Consider the following 13,171-nt stretch of genomic DNA (forward strand, 5'->3'; position numbering starts at 1 on the left):
GGGGCGTCTCCCCCAGGCTGCCGGGTAGAGGGGGGGGGGGGGGGCCTTGCGGGCTGGAGGGTGCCGGCCCCCGTCCTCCCCCAGCCGGGCCGCCGCCGCCGCGTGTGCTCTGCAGACAAAGGGGGCTTGTTCCAGCGCTCTGTGCATTCAGGGGAGGGTCCCCCGGGGCGCCTGCTCCACCGCCATGGCCGGCCGAGGTGTGTGGGGAGGGGGCAGCCCCCGCCTGCGGTGCGGGGGGCCCCGGGCCCCACGCCGGAAAGGGAAAGAGGGTCTTGGCGCTCAGTGAGACAGTTTGGCCTCGAAGCCCGCTCTGGGCAGGATCCCTTCCTGTGGCAGAATCCCATGGCAGGGCTGACGTGGGCTCCGTGGGGCTGCTGAGTGTTCCCCGGCACAGGCCTCCCCTGGCATGTCAGGGGCAGGGAGCGCGGTCTGCATGGGGCAGGGTGGGCACAGCTTGGGCACTGCCATGACTGTGACTCCTAAGACAAGTCTCTCCTGGGGCAGGCAGGTACAGAGCCTGCTGATGCCCATCATTAGGGCTCAGAGTGAACACCAGGAGTGGTGTTAGGGAAGTGCCCGAGGCCAGCAGAGCCAGGCAGGGCAGCAGGCAACTGGGTTTGGCTGCCAGCGCTGAGTTCACTGGTGGTGAAGGCAGAACAAGGGGCTGTTTGTGCCAGATTTAGCTCCTGGTGAGCGATGCCAGGACTGAGTCGTGTCTGTCCTGGCACATGGGGTGGCCCAGGCACGGGTGCAGCCCCAGTGGTGTCCTGCACTGGGGGGGGGATGACCCATCACCACTGACTCAGCCCCATGGCTGGCAGGACTGGGTGGGCAGAGTACTGGAGTGAAGGTGCAGCCTGCCCTGCCTGCTCGCTTTGCCGGAGCTGCCCGGCGGCAGCAGCGTGGCAGGGGTTAAACCCGGGTGGTCCAGCCAGTGCATGGTGGGACTTGGAGCCCTCAAGGCAGCTGGAGCCTCCTACCAGGAAGGCAGCCCCCCCTCCATGGCTGACTCCCAATGGGAGAGCAGCCTGCCTGTGCATCGTGTCATTGCAATCCCCATGCCCCTGAAGAGCTGGGAGGGCTATGGGGCACTGGGCGCAGCCATGCCTGGCAGAGCCATGGGGCAGTGCTGGGCTAGGCAGGAGGCCTGGCTACCCCTGCCTGGCTCCCCAGGTGCCATGTTGCCCACGGGGAGGGGGATGCCTCCTGAGCCCTGCCTGGGCTGGGAGGGTGTGCCTGGGGGCACCTGTGTGGTGGCCAGCTGGCTGGGGAGCCACAGGTGCCCCCCAGCACTGGGGCCTGGCTGCCGCCCAGCCTGGGCTGTAGAGACGGTGCTGCAGGCAGAGCTCATTTCTCTGCTGGGCTGGGAGCGGCAGGGCAGGGTGAGGAGCCCATGGGCAGGGTGGGCACAGGAGCCCCGGCATGGGGCCAGGCCAGTTCTGCCTGTCACCCTGCCGGCAGCTGTAGGGTCCAGCTGGGTCAGGCTCTGCTCCATGCTGGGCATGGGGGCACAGGGCACCCCAGGTCATGCCCCATGTGCCTCCATGCCCCCTGCCGCTGCCACCATGCCGCCACCACTTGCTTGCTAAGCTCTGCAGTGTGAGGGGCTGGGCAGAGCAATCCCCAGCTGTTGGGAGTGGCAGGATGGGCAGAAATAAATGCCATCACTGGACATTCTGCCTGCCCCGGCTGGGCACTGCCTGTCTCAGGGTTGCCCGCGCTGTACCTACCTGCTGGGGCGGAGGGGATGGGCTGGGCCCCTCTGCGCCTGCAGCAGCATGTGTCTGTGTCCTCCAGGCTGCAGCAGTGTGGGGTACCAGGCTCGTTTTGGCTGTGGGTGCCAGGGCTGGGCACAGCTTGGCATTTCCCTGTTGTTGACTCTCCTGGGTGCGCATGGTGTGATGGCACCCTTTGGGCATCGAAGTAACCACGGGTGCCCAGGCAGGAGCGATGTGGGGCCGGGAGCAGCATCGGGAGGCTGGCATCCGCTCGGGACAAAAGGCCCTTGTGCTGCCCGCGCCTGCGGGGGAATCTGCTGGGACGGGACATTTTTCTTCTCCCCCCCTCCCCAATGCCCTTTTCTTGCTCAGAAATTCATGTGACCAGGGCGGGGGGGAGCCCGGCGCCGCAGATTGCTCTGTGGTGCCCAGGGCACAGACACCCCTTTTTCCGAAGCCTCTTTCTCCCCTGGCACCCAGCGGCAGTGATACCCTCCTTGGGTTGTTCTAGGGGTCTGTACCCCTGCTGATGCCCTCTCTGTCACCCAGGTGGAGGACGGGGGCAAGGCTGCACTGTCCCACCAGCTGCAGCCAGGTGATGAGCTGGTGAACATCAGTGGGACGCCGCTGTACGGGTCCCGCCAGGAGGCCCTCATCCTCATCAAGGGCTCCTACCGCACCCTGAAGATGATCGTCCGCAGGTTGGCAGCGTTGCGAGCTGCGGGGGGGTGGAGGTGGCCAGGGGATCATCACCTGTCTGGGGGGCTGGCAGGAGCCTGGTGGTGCCCCTGTCTCCAGCCTGGAGGTGCCCCATGTTGGAATGGGGTGGGAAGCAGCAGGCAGCCCCACTGTGGCTACCCGCACCCCGTGGTGGTGGTGGTGGTAGGGGGTTCCCCAGCTTGCTGTGCCGCCAGCAGAGCCAGGGCAGCGCGGCAGACTCGCCACCCCCTTGCTGGGCGGTATCCTGGAGTGTGGCCGCTCCTCTCCCTTCCTGCCTGCTGCCTGCCTGCTGCCTGCCCGGGAGAGGAAGGAGAGGCTGTTCTTCCACCCCCCGACCCACATCCACTCCCCAGCTGCGTCCCGACTGGACTCCAGCTCCAGCACACCCCGGGGCTGGGGCGGCACAGGGCATTGCCCACGGGGCAGGGGGTGCCACAGGGCTGTGCCAGGGCTCAGCATCATCCATGGTGAGTTTGGGGGCTCTGTGGGGGAGGGACCTCTGTGCTGACCCTGCAGCTTGTGCCTGCCACTCTCCCTGCCCACCCGGTGTAGGGTGGGGCAGCATTGGGCACTTAGAGGGTACAGCAGGTAGTATCTGCCCATGTGTCTGTGTAGTGGCACTGGACATTGCTGTATGCTCTGGGTGGGACTGGAGACTCCACAGCTGACTGGCACAGGGGGTGGGACAGGGCCTGCCACAGGACCCCTCCCCGGGAACGCGATGTGGCTGGTGCTTGCTGCAGATGCTGAGGGACCAAGGAGCAAGGGGGGAAGGTCAGGCGTGCATTGGGGACACAGGTGTGGCCCCAGGGTCTCTTTGGTGCCTGTGGAGCTGGTCCAGTCCCGGCAGAGACCCTTGCCCTGCCGGGGCATTGCCCACGGGCTGTGCTGTGGCCACATCCTCGGACCCCTGTTGATGTGTGCAGCAGGGACACTACAGGCAGGGGAGCCCCGGCAATGGGGGGGAACTGTGAGAGCCCCTTGCCCGGCGCCAGGCAGGGCTGGACCCTCCTTGCCGCAGTCCCCCTTGGGTGAGTGCTGGCCTGGGGGGACAGGAAGCCCTGTAGGAAGTGACTTCAGCCCCGGTTCCTCGGCCCGGCTTCCTCCCCATTCTTGTCCTCTCCCGCTGTTGCTCTTGGCAGGAGGAGCGTGCCCGTCCTCCGGCCCCATTCCTGGCACGTGGCCAAGCTCGCCGAAAGCCGCCCCGACGCCCCCACCATGCACTGCCCCGCTGACGCCTTCAGCCTCTCCTGGCCCTCGGGGTGTGATGTCAGGTGAGACCCCCAACCCACTCCTGGGGCATCCCTGGGACCGTGCAAGGGGAGAGGGGGCAGACAGGGCCCGCCCTTGGGCTGGGGAGTGCAGGGTGGATGCTCGCCCCAGGCTGCTGTTGCGTATCCCCCCCATCCTGCTGCCGCGCTGCCCTTTCCCCTGACTGTTTACTCGCCAGATCCTGGCAGGAAGGGGCGGTGGCTCCCCCGGCGCCGACCAGGAGCTGCCGAGTCCCTGTGCCCCCCCTGCCAGAGCTGGCAGGTCCCCAGTGGCCGGAGCCATACACGCCCTGTGTCCCGGTCCCCCCTCCTCCTGCCAGTGCCAGGGCAGCCTTGGTGCTGTCCCCAAACCTGGCAGTGAGGGGCAGGTTGGGGCTGTGCTGGCCTGTGCCCCTCTGTCCCTGGAGGGGTGTATGTGGTGGTGGGGTGTTGGCTGCCCAGGATCTCGTGCCTGTTGGAGGGGCTGGTGGGGAGTTGGGTGGGGGGTGGCAGGCGCCCCTAACGCTGGCGTGGGGCCGGGCGGCAGCGAGCTGTCCCTGCAGTGGAACCCGCTGTCCCGGCACTGCAGCACCGACCGGAGCAGCTCCATCGGGAGCATGGAGAGCCTGGACCAGCCCGGCCAGGCCTACTATGAAGGGGACCCCTCGCCCGTTGACCAGGTCATGTACCACAGCAAGCGGGACTCGGCCTACAGCTCCTTCTCCGCCAGCTCCATCGCCTCCGACTGTGCCCTCTCCCTCCGTCCCGAGGAGGCTGCCTCTGTTGACTCCAGCCTCCAAGGCCCCTGCAAGCCCACTGATGGGCGCTACCTGACCACGGGGACCGAGCTGCCCACCAGCCGGCACCCTGAGGCCTGGCGGGCACCCATGCCTCCCCAGCCCCCTGTCAGGAGGGACAGCCTGCGGGCAGCCCCATCTGGAGGAGGGGACAGGCGCCGGGTGCCAGTGTCAGCAGACATGCTGCATGCCAAGGGCCGGTGGATCTCCGACACCTTCCTCTGCCAACGGGACGGGGAGGCGGAGGCAGCAGGCAGCAGGACACTGGTGCCGCACCCCATGAAGGACCGACTCTCTGCTGACCAGTATTACATGCTGAGCTCCCACTCGGAGCGGTGCCCAGCTGAGCCACCTGGGGGGGAGAGCGCGGAGCCTGGAAACCAGCTGTACCCTGATGGTGGCGTGCAACGAGTGCCAGGTGCCGCGGCAGTGGGTGACAACCCACTGCTCTCTCCACTCAAGGGGCACACGCTGCACCGGCACAGTGCTCCTGAGCAGCTGCTGGCCTCCCAGCTCCGCTCTCTCCAGGTGGGCACCAGCAGTGGGCGAGCCTCGCCGGCCCCTGACGGGCACCGCTGGACCCTTTCCCCGCTGCACCCTGAGGGCAGCCGGACGGAGTCTGTGGGGGCTGTCCAGGACCCCCCTGTCTGCCCAGAACCGTGCCACCGCCTGCTACCCTGCCACTGCTGCCCTGAGCCACAGCGAGCCTGTGGGCAGGATGGGCCAGGGTCCAGCCCAGCACGCAGCACCGAGGGGCCAGCAGAGGAGGAGAGCCGGGTGGGGGGCCGGCGGGCTGGGGGCCCTCCCCACCGCTCTGCTCAGATGCGCCGCCGCAGCGACCGCTTTGCCACCAGTCTGCGCAATGAGATACAGCGGCGCAAGGCTCAGCTGCAGAAGAGCCGGGGTCCCGGTGCCCCGCCACCGGGCGAGGAGCCTGTGGAGGAGGCAGATGAGCCACCTGAGGTTAGCGTGCCGGCAGAGAGACCCTGCACCCCAGCTGAGCGTCTCAGCCCTGCACCGAGCAAGGATGGCAGGAACCCCAGCCACTTGGGGGACCGGGGTATCCCCACGCCTGACCCACTGCCAGTCCCCAAAGGGCCCCCATCCCCTGAGCGGGTGGTGCCGATGGGCCGGGGGCGCTGGCGCTGGTCTCCGGAGCGGAAGCTGCAGCAGCAGCACTCGCCCAGCCCCAGCCAGCTGGAGGGCTACAGCCAGGGGCCAGCGGCCACCAGCTCCCCGCCGCAGGGAAGCGATGAGGCTGTCCTCCTGCCCTTTGCCGATCGTCGACGGTTCTTCGAGGAGAGCAGCAGGCTGGTGCCACCCCGGCATGGCAAGCTCCCGGCAAGTGACCCTAGTGCCTTCCAGCCCCCTGAGCGCCGGGACACCCGCCGCCTCTCTATTGACCAGCCCTATGGATCCCCTTCGGCTGGCCGCCCTGGCTCTGCCAGCCCCTACGCCGAGTGCTGCCGGGAGCAGCCTCCCTGCTACAAGCCTCTGGGCAGGCCAGGGGAGCTGGAGTACCTGCGGGGCTTCTCCTACCCCTGTGGGGGTTCCCTGCGCCCTGAGCCCTGCTACTACTGTGGGGGAGAACTGGGGCCCCCGCCGCTGCCCCGCAGCCACACATGCCGCTGCCATCCCCAGCCCTGGGTGCGCTGCCCTGACTGCTGCTGCCCAGCCCCCCGTCCTGGGCGGGAGGAGAGTGATGCCTGGCCACCCCGGAGAGCTTTCGCCCCGGTAAGTGAACCACCCCCCCAGGACAGCAGCACTGGCACTACGTTGCACCCCCAGAGAGTGCACCCCCAGGGCTGGGGTGAAGGATACTGCCCCATGGGGGGGTCCTGCAGACGCCCTGCATGCCTCCTGTGCCTGGACAGGGATGGTTTGAGGGTGCTGGGGAAGGGGATGCTGACTGCGCTTTCACATTCTCTCTCCTTCCCCCACACAGGAATTTCCTCTGGATGAGTGGGAACCACCAGCAGTCACCAGGAAAGCCAGCCAGTCCATCAGGTGAGCCCACGCCGGGTGCCAGGATGTGCATGCCACTTGGGAAGGACCTCCACCAGTGGGGCGTGGGGACCAGTGTGATTTTAGTTGGTGATGTACAAAGTGCCTCCCTTAATGCCGTGGGCACAGCCACGTTGTGCCCTGTGAAGTGGGTGCACAGGCCACCATGACCAAGTGGGGCTTGGGGGTGGGAGGACGTGCATGGGGGGATGTGGGTGGGTCCCTCCTTACTCATCCTGTGGGGGCTAGGGGGCATCTCTGGGGGGCTGTGCCCAGTGCAAGGACACCGGGGGAGTCCAGGCTTCCCCCACTAGTGGGGCTGGGTGACTCCAGCTGGGGAAACTGAGGCAGGGGTGGGCATGAACTGTTGGGGGGGTGACTGACGGGGATGGGTGCCTCCTTCTCTCCCCAGTGAGCTCTCCCACTACCAACTGGGCTTCTCGAGGCTTGGCCCCTTCCGCCCCTGCTTTGAGAGCTCAGAGACAGAGTGGCCACCCTGCTACCGGGCCACATCCACACACGACCTCTCATGGGATGGTGACCGCCTGGCCCGCTCCCCTGAGAGTCCCTCAGAGCCCTTGCACCGCCCGCTGCGGGGCAGAGCCTTCTCTGAGAGCCACCTCAACCTGGAGCCTGCCAGCCCCCGGGGCCACGACCGCAGGGACCTTCTCCGTGCCAAGCTGGACCCTGCTGGTGTCCCAAAAAAAAAGGGCCCCCCACCTCCCCGCCCGCCTCCCCCCAACTGGGAGAAGTACAGGCAGCACCGGATGTCCCAGCGCCTGCCAGATGGATCTGGGCATGGTTCTGCCTTCACCGCCACCCCAGTGCCGACCCGCAGCATCGCCGAGGCCGTGCGTGAGCGGTCACAGAGCCTCACCGGGGAGCAGGGGGGCCGGTCCCGGGGCCACACCGCTCGCCCTCCTGCCCCGCCGGGCGCCTGGCCCCGACCTGAGCCCCCCAGCTCGCTCCACAGGACGCCTGAGCCCGATGCTGGCAGCGCCGAGATTTGCAGGCAAGTACCGCTGCGGCGCTGGGGATGGGAGCGGGGCTGCATGCACAGCCTGGGCACAGGGTAGCTTTTGGGGCCATGTGGCCTTTGAACCTCCTAATCCACCCCTTTGGATGTGCTGTGGGGTTTTCTCAGGATGAGGGGTGTCCTTGACCTTTCCCTGGGGGTGGCCTGGGCGGGTGGGGACGGGAACTGATGTGAGTGCCCCTGGGCGGGTGTCAGCAGGGCTGCAGGGGCTGGGGAGGAGCGGCCAAAGGCGAAGCACCTCTGGGAGATGGAGGAGCAGCCCCAAAGGCTCAGCTGGAACCAGGAGCAGGGCTGGGCTGCCCCCCGTGGGGTGGGTGAGTGCTCCCTGCCCCTCCATGGTGGTCCTGGCCCCACCACCCCTGAAGCACCCGAGCCCAGCCCTGGAGCAACAGAGGATGTGAGCTGCCAAGGGGACCAGCCGCAGCCCCACCGCATGGGCTCGGAGGAGCTGCTGTGGGATTTGGCAGGCAGGGACCACTCCCTGGCCGGCATCCTGGCCCCCTTGGCCCATGTTGGCCCCACCACCGAGGTGATGGGCGAGCTGCTGGTGGCAGGGGAGCGGCAGGCCTGGCGGGAACGTTTCCAGCAGGACTGGCCCCTGGAGGCCCTGGTGCAGGACAGGTAGGGCTGGTGAAGCACTGGGCGCCATGCCGAGGACAGGCTGCACCCACCGCTTGCGGCATTGAGCCCCTGTTCCCACAGGCAGGGCTTTGAGCCCATCTCGCCGCCCCCTGGGAGTGCTGCCAGCTCCACTGCCTACCCGGCATACTATGGCGTGGCAGCCGGCAAAGCTGAGCCACTCGGCAAGGTGAAAGAGCTGCCGGAGGTGGTGGAGGGGAGCTCGGAGGAGGAGGATGTCGACCGCGAGCTGGTGGAGAAGAAGGTACTGCTGGGGATGATGCCCTCGGGGTTCCTCTCTGCCATCTCCAGGTGCTCGCGGGGACTGGAGACATTGCTGGATGCTCACAGGGACTGAGGCAGTGCTGGTTGCTCATGGGAACTTGGGGCATCACCAGGTGCCCACGGAGACCAGGACATCACTGGGTGCTCACAGGGACTACTGGGATTGCCAGATGCATGTGAGCAGCTGGGGTGTTGTCAGGTGCTTGTGGGCCTTGGAATGTCACCAAATGCTTGTGGGAACCAAGGGCATCACCAGATGCTCACAGGGACCAGGGGCATTGCTCAGTACTTGCAGGGACTGGGACATTGCCAGGTGGTCACAGGGACGGGGGGCATCGCTGGGTGCTTGGGGGGACCAGATGCATCAGTGTGTGTTCGTGGGAACTGGTGGCATTGTTGGTAGCTCATGGGGACTGAGACTGCCTGGTGCTCGGAGGGATTGGGAGTGTTGCTGGTAGCTCATGGGAACTGGGGGCATTACCAGATGCTCACAGTCTGAGTCCCATGCAGCATGGCACACCTGCACCCATGTGCCAATCCCCCAGTCCCAGCAGGGGGTGTCCCCAGTTGCCCCTGACCCCTTCTCTCCGGCAGCTGCAGCTGATTGAGAGCCTGAGCCGCAAGCTGGCGGTGCTGCAGGAGGCGCAGCGGGGGCTGCAGGAGGACATCAGCGCCAATGGGGCACTGGGTGAGGATGTGGCTGCCCGCCTGCAAGCCCTCTGCACCCCGGGGGAGTTTGACAAGTACCGCCTCTTTGTGGGTGACCTGGACAAGGTGGTCAACCTACTGCTCTCCCTCTCGGGGCGCCTGGCCCGTGTGGAGACTGCCCTCGACAGCCTGGGGCCACACGCTCCCACTGAGGACAAGGTGGGCATGGGGCAGGGGGGCACCCACAGGATTTTGGGATGTGGGACACCCTGCCAACGCCACCTGTCTTGCCTGCAGGTGGCCCTGCGGGAAAAGCGGCGGCTGCTGGCAGCACAGCTGGAGGACGCCAAGGAGCTGAAGGAGCACGTGGGGCGGCGCGAGGAGGCAGTGGGCGCCATGGTGGCGCGGTACCTGCCCGCCGAGCACCTCCAGGACTACCAGCACTTTGTCAAGATGAAGTCAGCCCTCATTGCCGAGCAGCGGGAGCTGGAGGAGAAGATCAAGCTGGGCCAGGAGCAGCTCCGCTGCCTCCGCGAGAGCCTTGGCCAGGCCCCCAAGGGCTGCTAGCCCCCCTGCCCAGCCTCCCCCCAGGACCCTGGCCATGGCCCCAGCTTGCTGCCAAAGTGAATCCGTCCCCTCAGGGGCTCTCCCTGCATCCGTCCGTCTGTCCAGACCCTGCCTTTTATTTATTTTTCCTGTTTACCAAGCAGGGGAGGGGGTGCCAGTCCAGGCACTGGCAGGGGGCGTCCTGCCATAGACCTGCCCTGGGCTTGATGGCCGCCTAGCACCCTGTGGCCCAGCAGAACCAGATGGACGGATCCTGCCACCCCCCATCTTTCTGTGCTTGTGGGGGTCCCTTTGCAGCAGTGCCTGTCCCGCAGCCTGTGCTGCACCATGTGCCTTAAAGATCCCCTGGCTGCCCCGGGGCATCCCCACACGGTGCCTGGAAGGGTTAAACTGTCCTCCTCCTCCGTCATGTCTGTTTGTCCACCTCTGTCCATCTGTCCGGTGGGAGCTGGAGGAATTTTGGCCCCAGGCATCCTCTTCCTCTCCATTGTGTCCAAAACAATGGCCCTGGCCAGCGGGACCTTAACCCCTTCACCACTGTCCCCAGCCACTGTGGGGGGCCAAGGTGGGTGTTGGTGGCTGCTGTGCAACCCTCTTCTAGGGTACACTGCAGTGGGTGCCCCCGGGATGGTGCCCTGCCAGGGCACGGGGTGCTGGGAGCTGTAGCCACTGGTGCTGTGGGCACGGGGACCACCCGGCCTCATCCAGCCCTTGCTTCCAGCCTCTGCCCTGGCACCAGGAAGGATTAATAGAGAAAAAAAGCATGCTAAGGACGAAACAGGGCATCTGTCCTGGTCCTCTGTATCGTTGCAGCCCCAAATAGCACTTTGGCCTCACCCTGGGTTGCTCTGCCACCGTGCCACTGTCTGTCCCCATGGGATGGGCAGGCACCTTGATGCTGTTTTTGCACAGGGATTTCACGCAACGAAGAGCAGCTTTGGGTGGGGTGGGGGAAGCATTTTTGGGGAAGCAGGGTGGGCCCGAGCCTCAGGGTCCAGGGAGCCCCTTGGCACTGCAGCAGCCCCCCTGCTCCTCCTGTGGCTCCCCCAGCCCGTTGAACACTACACCCCACACCTGCCTAGCCCTGCCCTGGGATGGTGCCTGGCAGGAGTGGGGTCCCCTGCATGTCCCCTGTCTCAGCCACCCCTGTGCCTGCTCGGGTACACTGCTAGGACCAAAGACTGCACCCACTAGGAGCGGGGGGACATGCTGCTCTTGGGGGGGACCGGCAGCCCTCCTCAGCACCAGGGGGGTGTACCAGTGCCCATGCCTTGCCTTGTGCCCTTGTGCCTCTCTCACACTAAAGGAGCAGCAGCAGCTGCACAACTGTCTGCGTTCTGTCTGGTGTATGGTTTGTGCCTGTGTCCCCAGCCAGTGGCACCGGGGCTGGGGGATGCTGCAGCTGGGGTGAGCTGAGCCCTGGTGACCACAAATGCCCCTGTGGCACTGCAGGCACCTGGGGTGCAGCTGTGGGCAGAGGGTTTTCTGCACCCAGTGCCACCAGGCTAGGTCTGGGCAGGGGCCGTGCCTGGACCCCTCCCCAGGGGTGCATGGGAAGGGCATAACACTTAGGTGATGGCTGTGGTATTGTACCTGGCACTCACAGCTATAGCATCGCTGCCAGAATGTCTGGGGGGGCACTGGGAAGGGGATGGCCCAGTGCAGGTGGCAGTGTCAGAGGGGTGTGGCATGGTGCTTGCTGCTGCTGAGCTGGCTGCGAGGCGCCCTGGTCCACCCCAGCATGGCAAGGAGGCGTGGGCGGGCACAGCCACTGTTCCCTTGCTGGCCAAATGCCTTCCCCAGGGCCTCTGTGTGCCAGCCAGGTGCCACGGAGAGGGGCCTGGCACACCCTCCCTATGTCAGGGCACTGAGGGCTTCGTGCCCAGGCATGGCAGCCCCATGGCCTTGGGGAGTGTGGGGGCAGTCGCGGTGCAAAGGCAGAGCACGCCACTGGGTGGCCCCAGCACACGCACGCACCTGGGGACATGAGTGCAGGGGGCTGTGAGCACACGCACACGTGTTGGGGCATGAGTGTGGGGGGCATGTGAGCATACATGTGTGTAGATGGGCACATGTGCTGGAGTGCATGCACGTGCGTGTTAGCATGAAAACATGGAGGGATGCTTGCATATGAGCCCATGCATGTGCAGGTGAGCACATGTGCACAGGGGTGAGTGTGTGTGAGTGTGTGTGAATATGTGTGAGCACACACCAGGGTAAAGGCATGCATGCACACAGAAGCATTTAGATGAACAGTTGAGAGCGTGCCAAGTGTGAACACCTGGCTGCATGGGGGAATGCAGGCACGTGCAGGTCAGTGCACACAGGGGAACACATGCGCACACAGGGGAATGCAGGCACACGAGTGTAAGCACAACAAATGACCATGCACACAGACAGATGAATGCACACACATACATGTGAGCGCACACACAGGTGAGTACACACCATACATGTGAACACATGTGCAGAGGGAGAAGCACAGCCCCATGCCGGGGAGCACGAGCACTAGTGGTAGGTGACTGCACATGTGAATGAACACACATGCAGGTGAATGTGTCCACATGTGTGTGGTGTGCACATGTGAATGCATACACACGTGTGCACATGCAGGTGAGCAAATGCACAGGCAGGTAAGCACACATGGGTGAATCTGTGCACATGTGTGTGAGTGTGTATGGGCAGGGCTACTTCTGCAAGCCCACGCATACCAATAGCTGCACGCACACAGGGAGGGGGACACACATGTGTCTGTCTGTGCCCCATGTCTTCCTTGTGGTGGGGACCCCAGAGCTGGAGACAGCACTGCAGGGGGTTCTCCTCAGAGCAGAGGGGCAGAATCCCCCCTCCGCCCTGCTGGGGCCACACTGCTGGGGATACAGCCCAGGACACGGGCGTCTTTTTGGGCTGTGAGTGCACGTGTCCAGCTCCTATAGCTTGTGTGCATGCGTGAGTGTGTACAAGTGTGTGGAGGCATTGGTGTGTGTGCTCACCTGTGCCTGGGCATACCCATGCACATACATATGCACTTACAGTTGCATGGAGGTGGTGCATGTGGTCACCCGTGCCTGAGCTGTGCATGCTGATGCGTGCTTGGGCATGTGCACACATACGTGCATGGCCACAGCATGTAAGCTCACCTGTGCCATCCATCTGCATGCCCTTGCCCATGTGGGCAGTGCACACATATGTGCATGGGGGTAGCGTGTGTGCTCTCCTGTGCGTGGGCATGTGCACACATATGTGCATGGCAGCAGTGCATGTGCATCCCCATGCCTGGGCCGTGCCTACCCGTGCACGTGTGGGAGGTGCACACATATGTGCACGGCAGTGGTGCATGTTCCCTCCCATGCTGGGGCTGTGCCCGCCCGTGCATGTGCTCTCCCACGCCCGTGCATGTGTGGGCATTTACAGACGTATGTGCGCGGTGGCGGTGCGGGGCCCCCCCCGCCCGTGCCCGGTGGTCGCTCGCCGCCCGCGCGCGGTGCGGGTGCCCGCCTGCCCGCGTGCCCGGCCGTGCGTGGGCCG

General features: G+C 65.6%; 1 protein-coding gene across 1 annotated transcript; it reads left to right on the plus strand.

Moving 5' to 3' along the window:
- The first annotated feature begins 184 nt into the window (after positions 1–184).
- SHROOM4 (shroom family member 4) lies at positions 185–10,962 on the plus strand. The gene is made up of 10 exons (XM_014955968.1): positions 185–282; positions 2,225–2,419; positions 3,581–3,712; positions 4,236–6,219; positions 6,431–6,492; positions 6,902–7,501; positions 7,724–8,146; positions 8,228–8,408; positions 9,023–9,295; positions 9,374–10,962. The coding sequence occupies exons 1-10, from the start codon at positions 185–187 to the stop codon at positions 9,641–9,643; spliced, it is 4,218 nt and encodes a 1,405-aa protein (XP_014811454.1). The 3' UTR covers positions 9,644–10,962.
- The last annotated feature ends 2,209 nt before the right edge of the window (positions 10,963–13,171 follow it).

The sequence above is a fragment of the Calidris pugnax genome, unplaced genomic scaffold (assembly GCF_001431845.1).
Source record: "Calidris pugnax isolate Ruff unplaced genomic scaffold, ASM143184v1 scaffold281, whole genome shotgun sequence".
Lineage (NCBI taxonomy): Eukaryota > Metazoa > Chordata > Aves > Charadriiformes > Scolopacidae > Calidris > Calidris pugnax.